Below are 20,655 nucleotides of genomic sequence, written 5' to 3'. Positions count from 1 at the left end.
GCCATACAATTCTTAAGTTACCAGTATATGGCACTAACGCATTTAGTAACTCCATTTCACCTGTGTGACCTCATTGCAATCCATATAGCTATATGGGTATAACAGAGGGTAGAATTTGGCCTAAAGTATCAAGTTCAGAACAAAATTTCACATAGTAGCAGGTTGTTCTGGCACCTGTGGAATTCAAAGCAAGCTCACCTAACACAGTGAGAGTTGCCATTGCAACTGTGAAGTTCCGTGTGCCTGGAATAGTTGCTCGACAGACATAAACTCCAGCATGCTGCACCTTCACATCAGAGATCATGAGGTTCCCATTTCCAAGGACACGGGTATTGAAGACATCAATGGACTTGTGGTCTATTTGAGAGAAAAAGTGCTTTTACAATGTTGCTCCACAGTGAGTATTTAATCTAATCTACATGCTATATGGTCAAAAGCCTGGGGCAATATCCAATGCTGAAAAGATACAGAGAGAATTCATAGATGAGTTTATATAGGTTTCCATTTGTTATTTGGTTTGCCTGTGCATGTACTTTACTGTTAGCTGGACTACATGTATAATCCATTCTAGTACATATTTGAAGTTCTGCCCGTTTGCTGAATTCACTGCCAGTATCCCATGCAACCTACTGGACATATTTTTATATCCTGTCCTTTGGCATTTTTTACTTCCTGCCTTGGGCTGGGACCGAATTCATCCTAGGTAATGTCCACATGCTTTTCACAGAGAGACAGAATTCAACTACTTGTAGGTTATATTGGGAGTGATCACCACATATTTTCTATAAACCTCCCAGCAGACACTATGCAGAAATCTTATTAAATTAACCATCATTTTTCCTTTTTCCTTATTTGCTTTTCTATATGTCTCCAGGCTCATTCAGACACATCTCTATTTATCTATCTTACCCTTAGAAGATGTGAAATACAGAAGCACCACTTTTGTTAATTTGTAAACCAGGTCTTCTATCAACACAGCCCTATATTTCCTTTTTATTGGTAAAGGTCATTAGGCATGTGTGTGGAGGGAAGAAATAAAACGTATTCTTGCAGAAGAGTGAGACTTACTTGTCAATATTAGTTACAGCAAAAGTCCCTCCCCCCTTTCTTCCCACTCATTCTACTTAGGGGCAGATTAAAGCTCAATGTGACTTGAACCCCAAACTGCATTTGTATATTCCTAGGAGGAAGGTGAGGGGCAGAATTTGCAGGACCGTTTGTTTTGTGGTACATAACCACTCAAATCTGTCTGACTCCACCACTGAGTCTACTCTCCTTACAAAGTCCCCAAAGGTCATCCCATGCTCCACCTTGTCAATATCATACCGGGGCAGTGCAGAATTGACAGCAGGAGGTATGTAAATCCTAAGTGCCAAAAAAACACCTGAAGGCTTATTTACAAAATTGTGGAAAGATTGTGCAAAATGCTTTTCACTTATTTCACTCATTCCAACCTTTTCCACTAATCCATGGCATACACAAAACCCAAATAATAACCTAATTGTTGAATTTTAACGCCTACCTAAACGGCTCCATGAGATGATCGGCTTTGGATTCCCTGTAGCAACACACTCCAAGATGACAGTCTGATGAAGAGATGCTGTAATGTTCTGAGGACCAGCTATAATGGCTGGCTTCTGGAATGGCTTCAAGTGAAAGGCTTTAAAAAACAAAGATGATGCACAGGATTAAATTCAAATCCAAAGGATCATATGAAAATCCAATCAATCAAGAAATAAATCATGATAACTATATGTTAAAAATGAGGCAGCTTAAAGGTCATGCCTAAAGTTAAAATTACAACAGAAACACATTGTTTAACTGTGATGTTGCTAATAATGTGTACTAAGGAAAGGACGAGAGAACGGTGAGGGGAAGAATTTGTGGGGAAAAGGAGCTGTTACTTCCACAGCTAATGGGTCATTTTCAAAATACATGCATCAAGAACAATTAGAGCACTATACTGCAGGCACGTTTGTATTTTGTAGATTCTATGAAGTACAAGGCTATCAAATATGGGGAAGATGTTAAATGAAGGGATTATATATGTGTACCTGGAATAACACTTAGTGCTGCCTCAACACTCTTCCGTCTATTGGCTACAGTTGTAGCAACACATCGATAATTCCCAGCATCCCTCTTTTCAACACTATAGATCTGCAAAACTCCTGTTGGTAAAGCCGTTATCCTGTCAGGAAAACAAAATACAGTATATTTATGAATATTCTATTTATTGTAGAAAAGAACACAAACCACAATTTACTGACTTATCTGAGAGCAATCACCACATCAGTCTGAAAATGGCTGGCAGGAACCTCACAAAAACATTCTAAAAACATGACTCACCTCTCTGTATTCCTTACTTTCAATGATCTATCAGGGAAATCTGCTCCATGCCCCATCCTCCACTGATGAAAGCATAGGAATTTACCTGTAAACATTGTTCGGCACCCTTAGGGCTTGTCTATACTACCGCGTGGAGTCGATCTAAGATCACATAGCTGAAGTTGCATGAATAGCGTAGCTGAAGTAGACATACTTAGATCTACTTACCACGGTGTCTTCACTGCAGTAAGTCTACAGCTGACACTCTCCCGTCAACTCTGCTTGCGCTCCTCGTTCTGGTGGAGTACTGGAGTTGATGGGAGAGCGCTCAGCGGTCAATTTATCCTGTCTATACGAGACGCAATAAATCGACCCCAGCTGGATCGATCACTGCCTGTCGATCTGGCAGGTAGTGTAGACAAGCCCTTAGATAACAAACCCCTCATTATTCAGCCTATTACTCTCAGATTGGTGAGTCTGAGGATTCATAGTCAAATATTTCCAAAAACGTTAACTGGTTTTCAGTGGTGATTTCCAGTTCAAGTGAATATCTGATAACTAGAGAAACACACTCCATGCTGCCTGTAATTGCATCTACTATGCTTCCAACTCTTCTCCTTTTTCTCCCTCCTTTTTCTTCCCTCTGGGAAGAGTGAACACAGACAGTCAACAGGAATTATCTGGTGAAGTAGAAAGGGGGAGGAGGCGGAAGAATGCAGCAAAGAAAGGGGTAGGGGGACAAAGAAAAACGTATCAGGGGGCATGCTGTGAGTTAAGTGATGATCAGGTCAAAGTACTACTGAGAAGGAATTTCATAGTATTAAGTGTTCCAACCCAATTTACCCAGATACTATAATTCTTTATCACACCTGTAGGGAAAAGTATGCCCAACGTTAGCTTTTTCACAGCAAACCTCATAATACCACTAGCGAAAAATTCCTCCAATTCAAATTGCTCCAGCAGCCAAACCCGCCCCCCCGCACAGCACCCCATGACTACACATCGCCCTTTCACTTTAGTCATGACTCTAAGCCAGAGATTGCTCAATTTTTTCATTCTACAGCCAGTAGTGCAAGGTAGCAATTTCCTGATGATTCCACTTCTCACAATCTCCTAATACTTTGTTTGATTAATTAACAGTCCAGTGAGTATCTTGAAACTTAAAAAAAAAAATCCTTAAAAATAAACATAGATGGGCTTTCTATTCCTTTGTTGATGTCTTTTGAGTGAGAAAATGATTAAATAAGGCCTCAGTTCTGTGATATTTATTCATATGAGTAACTTTATGGAAATAAGTAGTCTCTTTGACGTCAGTGGGACTACTCTCTTATATAAAAATTACTCACATGCATAAGTGGTGCCAGGATTTATTTGTTCATTCTGAAAGTCAGGACTGCAGTCCCAGTTTCTGTGTCAGACATATAATGTTATTCTGGTTGTTAATGATTCTGAGATGTTAACATCTGGGATATAGTGCAGTTAGTGCTTTGTTATCAATAACGGCATTGAAAGGGTAAGAGTCTCCATTCATACTGTGGTTTTAAGAATGACAGACTGAAAATGAGCACACAGAGTAAATATCATTCCAAAATGTAAAAAAAATCTACATACCTGTCCAAGGCTAGAGGTAAGGTTGTTCGATTCACTTCCCATGTGATTACGGCAGGGGGGTTTGCTGTTATTTTACAAGCAAACCGAGCCACTCCACCTTCTTGGACCTCAATTGAAAGTGGTTGGACTTCAAATGCAGAAATGGCTAAAAACAAAGAATGAAGAATTAAAATGCTGAAGAAAAAAAAAATTAGAAACAAACCATACTAGAATCCAGTGATTCTAGTTAAACATCAGATTACACAAGAAATGTACTTGCAGATTAATTTGCATAAAAATTGCCCAGAATGGTCCACTTCCCTACATTTAAAAGAGCAAGCATCTTTTAGGCTTTGTCTACACTAAACTTGTATTGTTTTAACTGAAAGTGTGCTTTTAGACAAACTTAGTTAAACCAGTGCAAGTTTGCCTCTGGACCCACATAATATGATATAAGAGTGGCTTATTTTATTATTTTTTAGCGTAGCTGTTAAAAATAAAAAAATAAAGTATTATACTAAATCAAAATAAACCATTCAAACTAAATTAAGTATATCTATACACAGAATGGGCTCTGCTTTAACTAAAAAAAAAAAAGACCGCTTATTCAATTGGTACAACTGTATGTTTACAAATGAACTCCAATCTGGAGCCTGATCCGACTATCCCAACTCTGGGTAAACTCCCATTCATTACAATTGGAGCTTTGCACAAACAAACTGGGCTCCTGCCAGTTAAGTTTTGGTCCTGACTTTATAACAGTATAATTACTATCCTTCCTCAGTTCCAGAAAAGGCACCTGTAGAATTGTACAAATTTGTCTTTGATGGGAAAACAAAGAATAATGTACTGGAAAGGATGGTGAACACATAGTAGTACTTTCATCTCAACAGTCTGGGATACATTATCTGTGGTGTAGCCACTGACACCCAGGACCTCCCAGTGCAAGGTTTCATCTGTTTATAGTTTAAGGGAGTCATAACAAAAATGAAACACTTTACATGTCAGATCAGTAAACACCTTCCATTTAACTGTTTGATTCCCTTGCTAAGGAAACAAAGGACGGTGGGACGAAGGGGGGGGAGAGGAACAAAGCCCCTAATCAATTGTTCTAGACCTGAAGAACCCCATGTAAGCTCAAAAGCTTGTCTCTCTCATCAAAAGAGGTTGGTCCAATAAAAGATATTACATCCGATGAAGTGAGCTGTAGCTCACGAAAGCTTATGCTCTAATAAATTTGTTAGTCTCTAAGGTGCCACAAGTACTCCTTTTCTTATCACTCACCTAGACTCTCTAATATCCTGGAATCAACATGGCTACAACAATACTGTATGTTCTACTTACTGATATTCATGGCACAATTAACATAACAAGCAGCTTTTTAGGGAAGAATGCTTCCATGGACCTCAGGGAGGTCGTGTTACAGCAATGGAAAAAACTCTTCAGTTTTTATAGGCTGTGTCTACACCAAGGATTGGCAACCTTTGGCACGCGGCCCACCAGTTTGTTTACTAGCCACGTCCGCAGTTTCGGTCAATCGCATCTCCCATTGGCTGCAGTTCGCCATTCCAGGCTAATGGGGGCTGCGGGAAGCAGTGGCCACCACATCCCCCGGCCCGCGCTGCTTCCCGGAGCCCCCATTGGCCTGGAACAGCGAACCGCAGCCAGTGGGAGCCGCAATTGGCCAAACCTGAGGACACGGCTAGTAAACAAACCGGCCTGACCTGCCAGAGGGCTTACCTTGACGGGCCGCGTGCCAAAGGTTGCCGATCCCTGGTTTACACTGTGGGGTTATACCAGCATAGTTATGGCACTGTAACTATGCTGCTATAGTTCCCGTAGTGTAGACATGGCCACAGTTTTGTAGAAGTGTAAATACTTTGGTGAGGGGTGAGATTTTATTTTTTCTAATATAGTTATGCTGCTTCAACCCCTCGTGTGGGTACAATTAATGCCAGTATAAAGATGCCTTATAACCAGTATAGTTTATTTTTCTTCCTGTGTGGAAATAAGCTATACCTATATAATGCATCCATACTAGGTGGGCTGTAGCACTCTGTATAGTTAAGCATTTTAACTTTTGTATCTAGACAAGCCCTAAGATCTTGATTCTCTGTCACTCTTCACCTCGAGAAGTCATTTACAACAACGGTAAGTGAGCCAAATCAGAATGGTAGCATTTTACACTCACTTGCCATTGGTGTAAATGATAACACAAGGTGCAGGATAACAGAGAATCAGGCATAACTATAAGCTAAAGATTACACATTGGGCTATTTAGGGTCAGGTAGCTAAGTCAGTGGCAGCATTCTTCCATCAACCTTACTGCGTCTACATTGGGGAGGTAGTCAGCAGAAGCCACAGCACTCAGAGGTGTGAATTTCATATCCCTGAATACTGTAGCTTATGTTGACTTAACTTTTAAGTGTACACCAGACCTATGGGACTATAATGGCATAACTGTGACACTGTAGTTATGCTGGCATAAACCCATAATGTGGATGCAGCCTACACCAACTGAAAGGGTTTTTCCATTGCTGTAAGTACACCATCTTCCTGAGCAACAGCAGCTAGGTTGCCACAAGCATTTTTCTGTCGAAATAACTGCATCTACACTGGGATTAGATTGGTATAGTTATGTTGCACAGGGGTGTGAATTTTCACAGCCCGGAGCGACGTATCTACATCGACCTACATTTTAAGTGTAGGCCAACCTTAAGAACTGCTAGAACTGTTCCTGAATCTGAAATATATGCAAAGGTATTATGAGCAGCAACTTGTAAAACAGAGCTTTATGGCCTTCTGTATGCACAGTAGAACCTCAGAGATACAAACACCAGAGTTATGGACTTACAGGTCAACCGGACACTATGTGGAACTGGAAGTAATCAATCAGGCAGCAGCAAAGACAATATTTTCACAAAAATACAACAGCAAATACTGTACTGCCTGGGGGCTTCAGCCCTGGGGCTCAGGGCTTCAGCTACAGAGGGATGGAGATCCTGACCCTTGGGAGCTTCAGGGCTCGGCACTACAGCCTCACAGATCTTTAACTCTGAGGGTTTTACTGTATGGGCACATCTTCCAATAATATGCTAAAAACCTGCCCTTATTAGACAAAGAACATAATTCTCCCAATGGCAAAAATTTCCCCAAGTATATTGTTCCTTTCTGGTTTTAGTTGTTTCACTCATTCTTTATGTAACACACTGCATGGCTCAAGAAAGTTATATTCAGTCACAAGTCTTTTAAAATCAGAAAAAGAAAGAAAAACTGCAAACTAAAACACTCAAAGGCTATGTCTACCATCATCTTAGTATCATCTACTGACAACAATGGTAAGAATGAAAGATTCATAGATTCAAAGGCCAGACAGGACCACTGCAATCATCTAGTCTGCCCTCCTGTATAACATAGGCCATCAAACTTCCCCAAAATAATTCCTAGAGCAGATCCAAACATCCAATCTTGATTTAGAAGTGGCCAGTGATGGAGAAATCCACCACAGCCCTTGCTAAATTGTTCCCAAGGTTAATTACCCTCATTGTTAAAATTTTACACCTTATTTCCAGTCAGAATTTGTCTAGCTCCAACTTCCATTGGATTCCTTTCTCTGCTAGATTGAGGAGCCTATTATTAAATGCAGATAAAATTAACCATAGTAGTATGTATGGATACTTATAAGCTGTAATCAAATTACCCCTTAACCTTCTCTTTGGTAAGCTAAATAGATTCAGCTTCTTGAATCTATCACTATAAGGAATGTTTTCTAATCCTTTAATCATTCTTGTGGCTCTTCTATGAAGACTCTCCTATTTATCAACAGCCTTGAATTGTGGACACCAGAACTGGACACATTATTCCATCAGCGGTCACACCAGTGCCAAACATAATGGTAAAATAACTCTCTACTCCTACTTGAGATTCCTGTTTCTGCATGCCAGATTGCATTAGCCCTTTTGGCCACATGTTTGGGAGCTCACATTTTGCTGATTATCCACCACAACCCCAAAATCTTTGTCAGAGTCACTGCTTCCCAGGATAGAGTTGCTCCTCATTTAAACATGGACTATGTTCATTGTTCCTAGATGTATTTATTTACATTTAGCCATATTAAAATGCATATTGTTCATTTATGTCCATTTTACCAAGCAATCTGGATTGCTCTCAATCAGTGACCTAGCCTCTTCATTATTTACCAAGATTCATAACCAAAGCCTACAGTCACAATTAACTCCTCTCTCTAGGAAATCCATATTTCCTAGAAGTTCACATTCAGAGAAAATAAAAGACTGAGCACTAGTCAGGTATTACAAAAATTGTAAGTAAAAGGCAAGGCTGTTATATTATCTTTTGTTCTGCTTGTGAATTTTTCCTTTGCTAGAAGGAGGTTTATTCCTGTTTTTTGTAACTTTGAAACTAAGCCTAGAGGAATTTCTGATGTGTTTCTGAATCTTTTGTTACCCTGTAAAGTTATTTTCCATCCTGATTTTACAGAGGTGATTTTTACCTTTTTTTAAATAAAAACCTTCTTTTAAGAACCTGATTGATTTCTCTATTGTCCTAAGACTCAGGGGTTTGGGTCTATGATCACTTTGTAACCAATTGGCTAGGATATTATTCTCAAGCCTCCCCAGGAAAATGGGTGTAAAGGCGTTGGGGGGGATATTTTGGCAGAATAGGAACTCCAAGTGGTCGTTTCCCTGATTCTTTGTTAAATCACTTGGAAGTGGCAGCGTACCCTCCAAGGGCAAAGAATTTGTGCCTTGGGGAAGTTTTAACCTAAGCTGGTAGAAATAAGCTTAGGGGGTCTTTCATGTGGGTCCCCACATCTGTACCCTAGAGTTCAGAGTGGGGAGGGAACCCTAACAGGTGGAAATTGCATGATGAAACAAGAGACCAGTATAATCCTACAGTCTCTTTGCTGATAGAACTCCCATTGACTTCAAAAGATGTTTGGTCTGCATAGAAACTGCAGGATTATGCCCACAATTTCCTGGTGTTTGTTTGTGATTAGAATAGAATACCATGGTTGGAAGGGACCTCAGGAGGTCATCTAGTCCAACCCACTGCTCAAAGTAGGACCAATCCCCAATTTTTGCCCCAGATCCCTAAATGGCCCCCTCAAGGATTGAACTCACAACCCTGGGTTTATCAGGCCAATGCTCAAACCACTGAGCTATCCCTCCCCCCCTGAGCTATCGCTCCCCCCAAATGTTATTTAAGAGGACATTGTCAGGCAATCAATACTTAGGTTTTGTTAGAAGTTGTACAATCCACTTGCTCCTAGTTTTAAAGGGAAATATGTTCATAACATTTTAAAAAGCCAGTGACAATAATGTATTTCCATGCAACACATACATTGCAACTGGTGCAAGAGAACTTAAAAGTAGCACACACCAGGGACACAAGTGAAACTGAAAAAAAAAGGAAGAGCAGTGACATGCAAAAAATAAAATTGCATTAATGATGGATTGCTAACAGATTTACCAACTATTTTTATTTAAATAATCCAAGGTATGTCAGTTACAAAGACAAACATTTTAAGTAGATTTTTTTTCCTTTGAGTGTCTTTTAAAACAAGGCTATCTCCCTGTGAATGAGGTCTTAGGGATTCTAGATATGATTATACAAAAAGTTGCACAAATAGCATCCTATTTATTAATGTTACAAGGTTGGTTTTAAATATATATATATTGTTTTACTTCCAATCAATCCCAGTTCATAAACTGTTCTTCAGCATAGCTCAATACCCACTCCTTCTACATCTTGCTTCTTTATGCAAATCTCTGATTTCTTCCTAATTCTTTACTTGTTTGTGCCAGTAAAATCAGTTTTTACAAGTCTATTGCGGTCTCGTGAAACCTGACCCTTTTGTAACATGCTTGTTTTCATGGAAAGTGCTGATACTAACTCCGTATCCAAGAACAAGTCATTATAAAGCAGTGCTGTTAAGAGGCCTGAGCTCTTTAAAACTGATAAGAAACAAAATCTCAAGACTTGTGCATTATTTCTGAAAACAACCCTGCAAAATGCAATAAATGTAAATGCCTTTTTATTTGAGGTTTCCTCTTCTTCTGTAGTCTAATTATTTTGTTCCCAGATTTACAGCCAAGAGAAAACTAACATTGCTCCAGGAAGTTGGTGCTATCATCATTAACTTGTAAAGTATCAAGCATACATAGCAATAATGAACTAACAGTTACTAACTAGTAACTAACAGTTACTAACTGTACTCAGTTTTACAAATTCCAATAGTTCATTTGCTGGGAACCTGTGCTTGTACAGCTTCTTTGGAATACGTATATTTGTGTTATCATATGTATTTCCTCAAAGGCACATTACAAAAGTCACCAATTCATAGAGAATGAAGAGCCCAATTCCGTAAGGTGCTGATCACCAGGAATCTTAGCATCTTTCAAAAAACAGGCCCTAGAAAAACAAAAGATCACATGCTGTCATGCACTGAGGCAATGTTCTAATATAATCTTTGGAGATTACCACAAAAAATGTGGATCAAGGTTTCTTGTACACGTATAAAATGTGTGCCCAACTGGCTGAAAGACCATACTCAAAGAGTAGTTATCAACGGTCTGCTATTAAACTGGCAAGGCATATCTAGTGAGGTCCTGCGAGGGTTAGTCCTGGATCTGGTACTATGCAATACTGTCATTAATGACTTGGGTTACAGAGTGGAGAGTATGCCTATAAAATTTGCGGATGACACCAAGCTGGAAGGGGTTGCAAGCACTTTGGACGACAGGATTAGAATTCAAAAAGACCTCAATACACTGAAGAATTGATCTGAATTCAACAAGATGAAATTCAACAAAGACACGCGCAAAGTACTTCACTTAGGAAAATAATAAAATAAACAAATGGTATAGAAGGTGTGACAGGGTCGGGCCAGATGGCTATAGGAGAGTAATAGAGGGCAGATATATTAGCCCAGGCTAAGTAGGTCCCTTTTCCCTGGGTAAGGTAACAGGGAAGGTTCTGGAACAATCAGGAACCTTCTGGAAACAATTAAGACAGGCTGATTAGAACACCTGCAGCCAATCAAGAAGCTGCTAGAATCAATTAAGGCAGGCTAATCAGGGCACCTGGGTTTTAAAAAGGAGCTCCCTTCAGTTTGTGGTGTTCATGTGAGGAGCTGGGAGCAAGAGGCACTAGTAGCTGAGAGTGAGAACGTGGACTGTTGGAGGACTGAGGTGTACAAGCATTATCAGACACCAGGAGGAAGGTCCTATGGTGAGGATAAAGAAGGTGTTGGGAGGAGGCCATGGGGAAGTAGCCCAGGGAGTTGTAGCTGTCACACAGCTGTTCCAGGAGGCACTCTAGACAGCTGCATTCCACAGGGCCCAGGTTCCCCCCAAATCCTCCCAACTCCTAGTCAGACACAGGAGGAGTTGACCTGGACTGTGAATTCAGAAAAACGGCCAAACTGAGGGCTGCCATGAAGCTCCAAGGCGAGCAAATCCACCAATAAGTGCAAGACCCACCAAGGTAGAGCAGGAACTTTGTCACAAAGGGTACATCTTGCTCTGGAAGGACCGGCAGGGAAAAAAGGGAGGTGGTGTTGCTTTATAATTAAAAATGAATACTTGGACTGAAGCTGAGAGGGAAATAGGAGACAGACTTGTTGAAAATCTCTGGGTAAGGATAAAAGTAGTAAAAAACAAGTGTGATGTCATGGTCGGGGTCTACTACAGGCCACCTAACCAGGAAAAAAGAGATGGATGAGGCTTTTTTGAAACAACTAACAAAATCATACAAAGCACAGGACTTGGCGGGGGGACTTCAGCTACCCAGACATCTGGTGGGAAAATAACTCAGCAGGGCACAGATGATCCAACAAGTTCTTGAAATGTATTGGAGCAATTTTTTATTTCAGAAGGTGGACAAAGCTACTAGGGGAGAGGTGTTCTAGATTAGATTTTGACAAACAGGGAGGAACTGGTTGAGAATTTGAAAGTGGAAGGCAGCTTAGATTAAAGTGATCATGAAATGATAGAATTCATGATTCTAAGGAATAGTAGGAAGAAAAACAGCACAATAAAGATAATGGATTTCAAGAAGGCAGACTTTAGCAAACTCAGGGAATTGGTAGGCAAGATCCCATGTGAAGCAAGTTTAAGGGGAAAAACACTTAGAGAGTTGGCAATTTTTCAGAGACATTATTAAGGCACAAGAGCAAACTATCCCACCAAGTAGGAAAGATAGGAAATATGGCTTGGCTGCTAGTCCTAGCTGGACTGGGGAGGACCAGACTTGATCTTCCACTGCAAGGAGCAGCCAGAACCAGGCCCGGGGCTGGGGCTGGGACTGGGTCAGACCTCCCCCAGAAACCTCCCCCAGCTGCAGGAAGCTCCACACCTCCCTCTGCTTCCTGCCCTCATGGCTCCTCAGCCATGGGGGGAGGGGTCACCGTATGAGGAGCTTCTCCCCCATCTGCCAAACCCCTGCACATCTGGACTCCCCCATACCCTGCCCCCCTGCTGAGCCTCAAACCCCCCCCCCGTGCACCCAGAACCCTCCATTGAGTGTTCCACATTCGAGCCTCATCCCCTGCATTTGGGGCTCCCTGCACCCAGACCCCCCTCTGCATCCAGATCCCACCCCTCCACCCAAACCAACCCCCACTGAGCCCCCCAGCACTTGAAGCCCCACCCCAACAAACCCCACCCCCCCTGCACCTGGACCACCCCAACGAGCCCCCCAACACTTGAACTCCCACCACACTAAGCCCCAATCAGCTGCACCTGAACCCCCCACCCTGACAAGCCCCAGTCCTTCAGCAGAAAGGACCCTCTCTGAGGCTTCCACACCCAGACTCCCACTCCCAACCCCAACCATCTTCACCTGGACCCCCCCGCCATGGAGTCCTATTCCTGCAAACCCAGAACCCCCAACAAACCCCTGTACATCCAGATCCTCCCTGCACCTGGACCACCCACTGAGCCGCCTGCATCCAAATTGTCCCACAGAGAACATTGTCACCCCACACCAGAATCCCCCCACAACAAGCCCCTTAAGACTTGGATCCTGCCAGGCTGAGCCTGCCTGCCCATACCTGATGCACCTGGCATGGAGGGGCAGGGCTGCAGGGTGTTTCTGGGGCAGGCAGGCCCTTGCACAGTCTCAGGGTCGGGTACAGCCTCACCACCAAGTCCGTGTCCCAAGAGGTTGGCATGCTGCAAGGTGATCTCCCACCTTTGTGCAGCCAGTGGCCTGCACTCCCCACTGCCATGCTGGAGCCTCCACATTTATTTATTGACAAATAAAATTTGCAGAATTTTAAAATATTGTGCGCAGAATTGGGGGGGGGCAGAATTTTTAATTTTTTGGCACTGAATTCCCTCAGAAGTAACCTTTTAGGTGCTTTTGAAAATGTACCTATTATTTATATGAAATCATGCAATGATTTCTATGTTCTGACACCTTCTCCCAAACATCAAGATATAGAGTTTGAATCTCTTTTGCTTAGTCAAAGTGAGAAATACAAAATATCTGGTCAATATTTACCTTTAATTAAAAAAAGACTGGGTTATTAAAAAGTAAGAGTCCGACATATGCCAAAATCCTTAACAAATATTATTACTTAACGGATCCACCATTTGTCAGAAGCTAAAAATTTACTGATCAGTAAAGATAATGCATGCTTGTATTGTACAATATCTTTGTACTGTATTACTTGTAGAACAGGTTCAAACTAACTGGTAGCCAGAACCATGGAGGTAAAAGGGTAAATTTTAAATAACTAAAGGCCTTCAAGTCAAAAATCATGCCCCAATCTCTTTCATGGTAGATCTGTTCCTCTGGTGACAGCCTGGAATATTGCCAAAAATTTCAGTGCTTCCCTTGCAGCTCAAAAATAAACTGTATGATCGATTTAATCTCCAGGACACCAAACCTTCGATCAACATGTTAATCTACTTTGTGGTTTAACAAATCAAAACAATCCAAAACATAGTTGTTACTTCCTAGAACTGTCAGACTTTATTACTGCCCCATTCACTGAGAGCCAGGGCTTCCAGTCTACAAGCTCTACATATGGCGGGGCACAGGAGGCTGCAATATACCACAGAGTAGAGCCAACACGTAACTGTGCTCCTTTGATCAGAGCATCAGGGAATGGAGCACAGAGTCAAACAATCCTGCACAGATAGCAACACCTAGGTGACTGCCACCCAAAACAAAACACCTGGTTGCTATGCTTTCTAGGGACCCCTCAACCTGTCAGTTGCAAACTTCATGTCATTAGGTGAACCCTGATCTGGTATTTAATGGAAATTGCAGTGTTTCCTAGTTGCTTCACAGTAATTTGCACCAAATCAAGGAAATCTGAAGCGTAACCCTCGAAACAGGGTCATAGTCAACGACATTCCTAATAAATTGGCCTACAGGGAAAATGAGAAAAAAGGCACCATCCCCTCCTTTCCTAAAGGGTGATTTAAAAGAGATATTCTCTGCAAGTTTATATTTAGAGATGGGCATGATCCACAAAGTCTGGACCTGAATCCAAACTTCCTCAAACTTTGCAGTCAGGTGTGTGCTCACTTCTGGGGCTTGGGGTGAGGCCAATTTCTATTTGAATAATAGCAATATTTAAATAAGGAACAATCTCTGTTTGCATTGGACATTGTAGGGCTGCAGATATTTGTTTAATATCTACATATACCCTCCCCTCCCATATTGGCCCTTAGTGGTTTTGAACTGTGTGCTGGTCAGAAGTAAATTTCACACAGTGCTGCATGGTAGAGTGATTGGGCTGTTCAGAACACACCAATGAGGATGTCCTTGTCCTGAAGAGAGATACTTGTTTGTTAGCCATGAGCAACATGGTTTCTTATACCTTCTCTTGAAAATATTTAAGATAAAGTTTAACTAAGCTCTGGTTAAGTTACAATTTAAAAGACAGATAAATTAGGAAGAGTTTAAGGTGGAGCAACAAAAATAAGAGGTTTAGAAAAATCAGACCTATGAGGAAAAAGATTAAAAGAATTGGAAATGATTAGTTTAGAGGAAAGGAGGCTGAGGGGAGACATAACTGCCTTACAAATACATACAAAGAGATATTAGAAAGGACAGAGACCAATTATTCTCATTAATCAGTGATGACTGAATAAGTAGTAATGGGCTTTAGCAACAGCAGGGGAAATTTAGATTAACTACTGAAGGGAAACTTTATAGCCATAAGAACCATTAGGCCATGGAACAAGCTACATTTGGTACCTATCTATCAGAGAGTATTTTAGCATCATAAAATTGATCCTGCCAGATCTCAGGGAGTAGATGACACACTAGAGATCCCTTCCCAATGCAAATTATTCTTTCCCCAGGAAATCTCCAGAATCTGTCTACTAGGCTTTTCAAACACATCAGGGCATGCATGCTTCCACTGCTATGTTACATGCTTTCATTGCTATGTTACGGCATGATGAGTCTTTGCATAGCTGGCCTTCCTTCCTTCACCCCACCCTTTTCTTTTATGCTATTCTTCTCTGTCTGAAGTCTTATCTATGCAGTAAGCTGTGCATCAATAAACCCTAAAACCTATGTAAATAAGATACTGTGGATAGCCTATACATGAAAGGATATCTAAGTAACAAAGAGTAAGAGAAGCAGCACTAAGTGGAATATGTAAATATCAGAGACTTCAGGAGTTCAGTAAAACAAGTTAAGAAGTGTAACACTGCCAAATAACCAGGAGCTATATCTTCGAATCCTCATTTAGATACTTTTTCCCCATCTGTAACATGGATATGTTTACTTCAGGAAGAAAGGGCTAGTTTTATGGGTGTTCTGCTATATCTGTATTCTTTTCAAAGCACAGCAAGTCAATGTACTTTATCTGTTACTTGAGATAAAAAGTGACAAGATGATAGAAATCTTTAGGCCATTTAACTAAAAAGGCGGGAGGGAGGGAAGAATCACAATTCCTTGTAGGAAAGAGAGCCACAGATTCCCCCTTTGCTGTCTTGGTAACTGTTCAATTATATCAGAAAGAATGATATCCTTGTTGCATTTTAAAACAATTGATAAGGTTTTGGGAAAGTTTATTACTGTTTTTAATCTATCTATTTATTTAAAAACATAGCTGAATTCAAGATACCAAATTTATTTTACAGATGTCTGAACTGCATGACCCTAAACCTCTCAATCATTACAGAGAAGAGACATTTGACTAAATCAATATACCAGCAGTAAAAACAGCTGTGCTTTTTTGGAAAGCTGATAACTTTGTAGAAAGAACAACAAAAAAGATACAAAGAAAAAAAGATGGTTTCAAATTAAATGTTGTTTCCTTTTAATCATAAAACAATTTATAACCACGTCAATGGATTATGTTCCTGTATATAATACATGGTGTTTATAAAAGACTCCAGCATATAAATATCCTAGTCCCCAGATGACTTTCCATGCAAGAAAAATCTCTCCAGGAGGCTGCAAACACTTTTCAAGAATGATTTCCAGGATGCTGGCAGATGACAGCTTCTTGAGGCATTTAAAATTCAGTGTTTCTAGTAAACTGCTAAGGGCTCTTCCCTTGCACATCAATTGACTCAGCAGCACATGGACAGTGAGTGCGATCTAGTAGAATGTATGGTAACCAAAGGGCTGCGATGTACTCCTCTCAGCTTACTGAACAACACTGCAGCAGCCTGACTTCAACCAGAATTTGTGTTCTAGGCAGGGGACATACAGACCCCTTCTGCTTTTGTATTTGAAGCTAATACAATAATCCCATCAGATCAAGCCTCCAAGGTCCTGACTGCCTCTTGGGAGGTACTGAATACATTAACTTCAATGGGAGTTGAAGGTAAGTGGATGGGGTTCAGTATCATCAGGCCCTCAACAAAAAATAAACACTGAGGGTAAAATTATGTTAGAGGCCAATAAAAACTCTCGCATCCAAAACTTGCTTTATGTTTTAACATGAAACTTTACCTTGAACCAATTTAAAATTCATAAACTAGGGATAGTGCTTTCCTCCCACCATTTATTATCTTTTCTCTTCTGTATTAGTCCACTCATCTTTTGCTTTGTGGCTGTATTTATTATTCAGTGAAACTACTATATTGAAAACAAGAGAAATGATCATAGGTGAAGGGGGTTACTAGGCTTGTCTTTTCCCTCTGGAGTCCTGTTCACAACTGGCTGTGTTTAGAAATCAAATACATTTGATGACAATTTTACTATAGTCCCTTGTGAACATTTGCCCGGAACACAGAACCTCCCAGGGATTCAACACAACTGGGAAGCGTCTGCTCAGCAGAACCAAATTTCTAGAGTAGCTGCAGTGCTGGGGAACAGTACTAAAATGCACCAACACTTATGTGGAGCAAATCTGCCAAGCGCCTGCCAGCTCTCTCTTACTGCACACTCTGCCTGTCCCTTTTAAAGCAGTAAAAATAAAAAATAAATAAACCAAAGCAAAGTTTGTGCATGTATTAGCTAGCAGACCCGTTTTGATTATTAATTAATTAGGACACTAGTATAGAAAAATACTTTTGCAGGTAAAGTCAACATGATACGTACCTGGAAATGAGGTAGATGGTATATTTCTACCATAATGCACTGGAATGTGGTGGCAGCACTCTAGCTTCAGTGAAAGGAATGCAAAGAGAAACACATCATGTTGTTCTCTAGTGATTTTCACTCATCCACAGTGAAAGTGGCAGTGTCATACTAAAATGGGGGCAATACCAAGTTGCCCTGATATAAGGAAGAGCTACCATAACACCATGCCCTTTTGGAAGAAAATTACTTGGCAGTCTCTACACCAAGCTGAACATGTCCTATACAATCTGAAGCACGCCAAGGACATGGAGGCTTTATGAGGCGATCATGGCAGAGATTACCTGATGCACCCACTCTCTCTCTCCATTCTGTCATTTCACTAAGTCCAAGGGGAGATGGATATTTATGATCTTTTGGACCTTGGCACAGGATGCCTTCTCCAAAATGCAACCTGACATAGGTATCTTTTCTAGACTCAACACATTTGGCTCTCTGGGTCTTCTTGGCCAACCTGTAGATTCTTCTGAAGCAGTTTCTGAAGTCTGGTTGGGCGACTCATGGGAGGGACACAAAGGAGGGCACCACCTAAAGGGGGGCACATGACCCCCCCATGTGACTCCTCCCTGCCCCCAGCCCAGGGGCCCCGCATTCTTCTCATCCCCTCCCCATCCCATATTACTGGGGCAGGAGGGAGGGGGTGTCCTCCTGCTGCACTGGGAACCGCAGTGGTGAAAGGAGCAGAAAGTGGGGCCGACAGGTGGTTCCACGCTGGCAGCTCCTCCGGCGCACAGGTGTACCAGTACCATCCCAGCCCCGTCCCTCCCATCCCTGTCCTTTGGCAGGGCTATACAAACCCTAGAGACGCAGCTGCGTGGAAGGGCTGGGAGCGGTACAGCCGTGCCGGAGGAGCTGCTGGCATGGGGCTGCCCAGTGGACCCACATTCTGCTCCTTCTGCCGCTGCAGTTCCCTGTCGAATGTGGCCCCCCGCCCAGGCGTCTAGGGAGGGGCATGTGACCCTTCTTGCTCCTCCCAGGCATCACCTTTCCTTCCGATCTTCCTTCTTTTTCTGCATAGCCATAAAGAGAGCTTGTTTAACTACTGGAAACAAACAGTTATGAACTGCTAAGCTCCTTCTATAAAAGGGAGTGACATCACCCTAAAAAGCCTCTTTTAGGCTGTCTCCATCTAATGGCAGGGAGGAAGCGGGTCAGTGTGCCAGACTGTCCTAGAACAGTGGTTCTCAACCAGAGGTACGTGTACCTCGGAGTACACAGAGGTCTTCCAGGGAGTACATCAACTCAGACATTTGCCTAGTTTTACAACAGCTACATAAAAATACTACATAAAAAGCACTAGCGAAGTCAGTACAAACTAAAATTTCATACAGACAGTGACTTGTTTATACTGCTCTACATTTCATACGACTCTATATACTATACACTGAAATGTAAGTACAATATTTATATTACAATTGATTTATTTTATAATTGTATGGTAAAAATGAGACAGTAAGCAATGTTTCATTAATAGTGTGCTGTGACACTTCCATATTTTTAGGTCTGATTTTATAAGCAAGTAGTTTTTAAGTGAGATGAAACCTGGGGGGAAAGCAAGACAAATCCTGAAAGGGGTACTGTAGTCTGGAAAGGTTGAGAACCACTGCCCTAGAAGAACAAATAGTAAAAGATACCTCAAAAAACAAGAAGTGAAACTTACCCGTTATGGAATTTTCTTCTTAGATTGGCAGAGATATAGCAAATGTCTTATTTAATTAAAAGCATGGCTTTCTCTGGAAACCACCAGCTGCTTTTCAATTATACCAAATATATACATTACCACAACCAAAACTTCTTGATAAAAAATTTAACAACATGAAATTCTGTTCACAGATTAAATTTCCTTTTCCTATATTCATGCTTTTCATTGAGATCTTTGAAATCGGGTGTTTTTGAAAAGGAATAAAATATGTTGCATTGGGATTGCTGGAACTTGAACAAACAAGCTAATTACCCATTTATGTTAGAGTTATAGATATATATAAGGCTATCCTTTGGAGAGAACTCAGTAATAAAAATACACAGTCAAAAAAAACAGCACCCATTTTATTCAGCTGTCTGAAGAGTCACAGGCCAAGTTCTTTCTATTCAGGCTGAATAGGGAAATATATATTTTGCTAGTTTTTCATTGTTCTTGGTATTTCTGACTCTAGTGATGGAGGTAGATATCGTACTGAGAAGACACTAAGAGCCAGATCCTACAAGGGGGTGAGATCTCTTATGAGATCCTAAGCACTTTCGATGGACATTCAGCACCTCATAGGATGAGATTCTTAATCTGTGATGCCAGAAGGTTAAACCTGATTATAAAATGTTTATGTACATTATTGCATTGAAGGTGAATGTTTTCCAAACATAGCAATGTAATAGGCCACTGTAGATTAACTCATCTAATTTCTCAGAGTGCTGTTCCAAAAAGAAGTTGATGGCAAAGCAAAACCAAAGAGAAGTATAGCTGTCCCTTGATTAATTTCCTGAATTTCCCCCAATTCATTTATCAATTGTTACGATCAGCAGAAATGGACATAGATGTTAAAATATAGGGACACTGCAAACACTGAGCTTATTCACAGCTACTACAGTAGCTGCTCACTTGAATCCTTGGAAATGTTCCTGAAGTATCTACGGGAGGAAGCTAACAATCTCTAAACCTGTTCCAACCACCTGAACATTACTATATATTGTATCCCATGTGCTTGAGGTGGATAGGAATATGATGCATTTATTTCAGTAGAACTGGAAATTGTATATTCATCCTTACACACACACAAAAGACAGTCTAGTTTTCAAGTTGAATTGAGTATCATCCGTTTTAATATTCATTTGCTCTTCAGGCTAAACTGAATCCAAATCCACTTCCAACCCCAGGAAAGCAATCAGTTGGGTGAGAGGGGAGCCTTGCCCTTCCTTCTCTTCAAGATTCCAAGTCCTTAAAGGTATGGTCTCCAGCCACCCAGGACACGTAGGTCTCTATATAAACCTACTGGACTCTTCCAAACCCTTAAAGAGCCAAGCCTGGTGGCGAGGTAGGCTGAGCATTGGGCACTACTGCCCTCAATGGTAGACTACCCCGTCACAATGATTGAACGTTTTTAAAGTCACTTTTATTTAGCATTTATTCTGAACTCCAATTAGCCCCCTTTCCTATTAAAACCCCCA

At 41.2% G+C, this 20,655-nt stretch overlaps 1 protein-coding gene across 1 annotated transcript in view; it reads right to left on the bottom strand.

Moving 5' to 3' along the window:
- PRTG (protogenin) overlaps positions 1 to 20,655 on the bottom strand; it is a 129,916-nt gene that overhangs the window by 71,946 nt on the left and 37,315 nt on the right. Inside the window, exons 3-6 of the mRNA XM_038419649.2 lie at positions 3,937 to 4,081; positions 2,055 to 2,188; positions 1,523 to 1,660; positions 199 to 357 (exon numbers count right to left, since the gene is read on the bottom strand). Of these exons, the coding sequence (XP_038275577.1) occupies positions 199 to 357; positions 1,523 to 1,660; positions 2,055 to 2,188; positions 3,937 to 4,081 (576 nt within the window). The remainder of the gene's footprint in view (positions 1 to 198; positions 358 to 1,522; positions 1,661 to 2,054; positions 2,189 to 3,936; positions 4,082 to 20,655) is intronic.

Source organism: Dermochelys coriacea, chromosome 10, assembly GCF_009764565.3.
Source record: "Dermochelys coriacea isolate rDerCor1 chromosome 10, rDerCor1.pri.v4, whole genome shotgun sequence".
NCBI classification, from domain to species: Eukaryota; Metazoa; Chordata; order Testudines; family Dermochelyidae; genus Dermochelys; species Dermochelys coriacea.
Note: the sequence above shows the minus strand (reverse complement) of the source record. Positions and strands in the feature narration are given on the sequence as shown.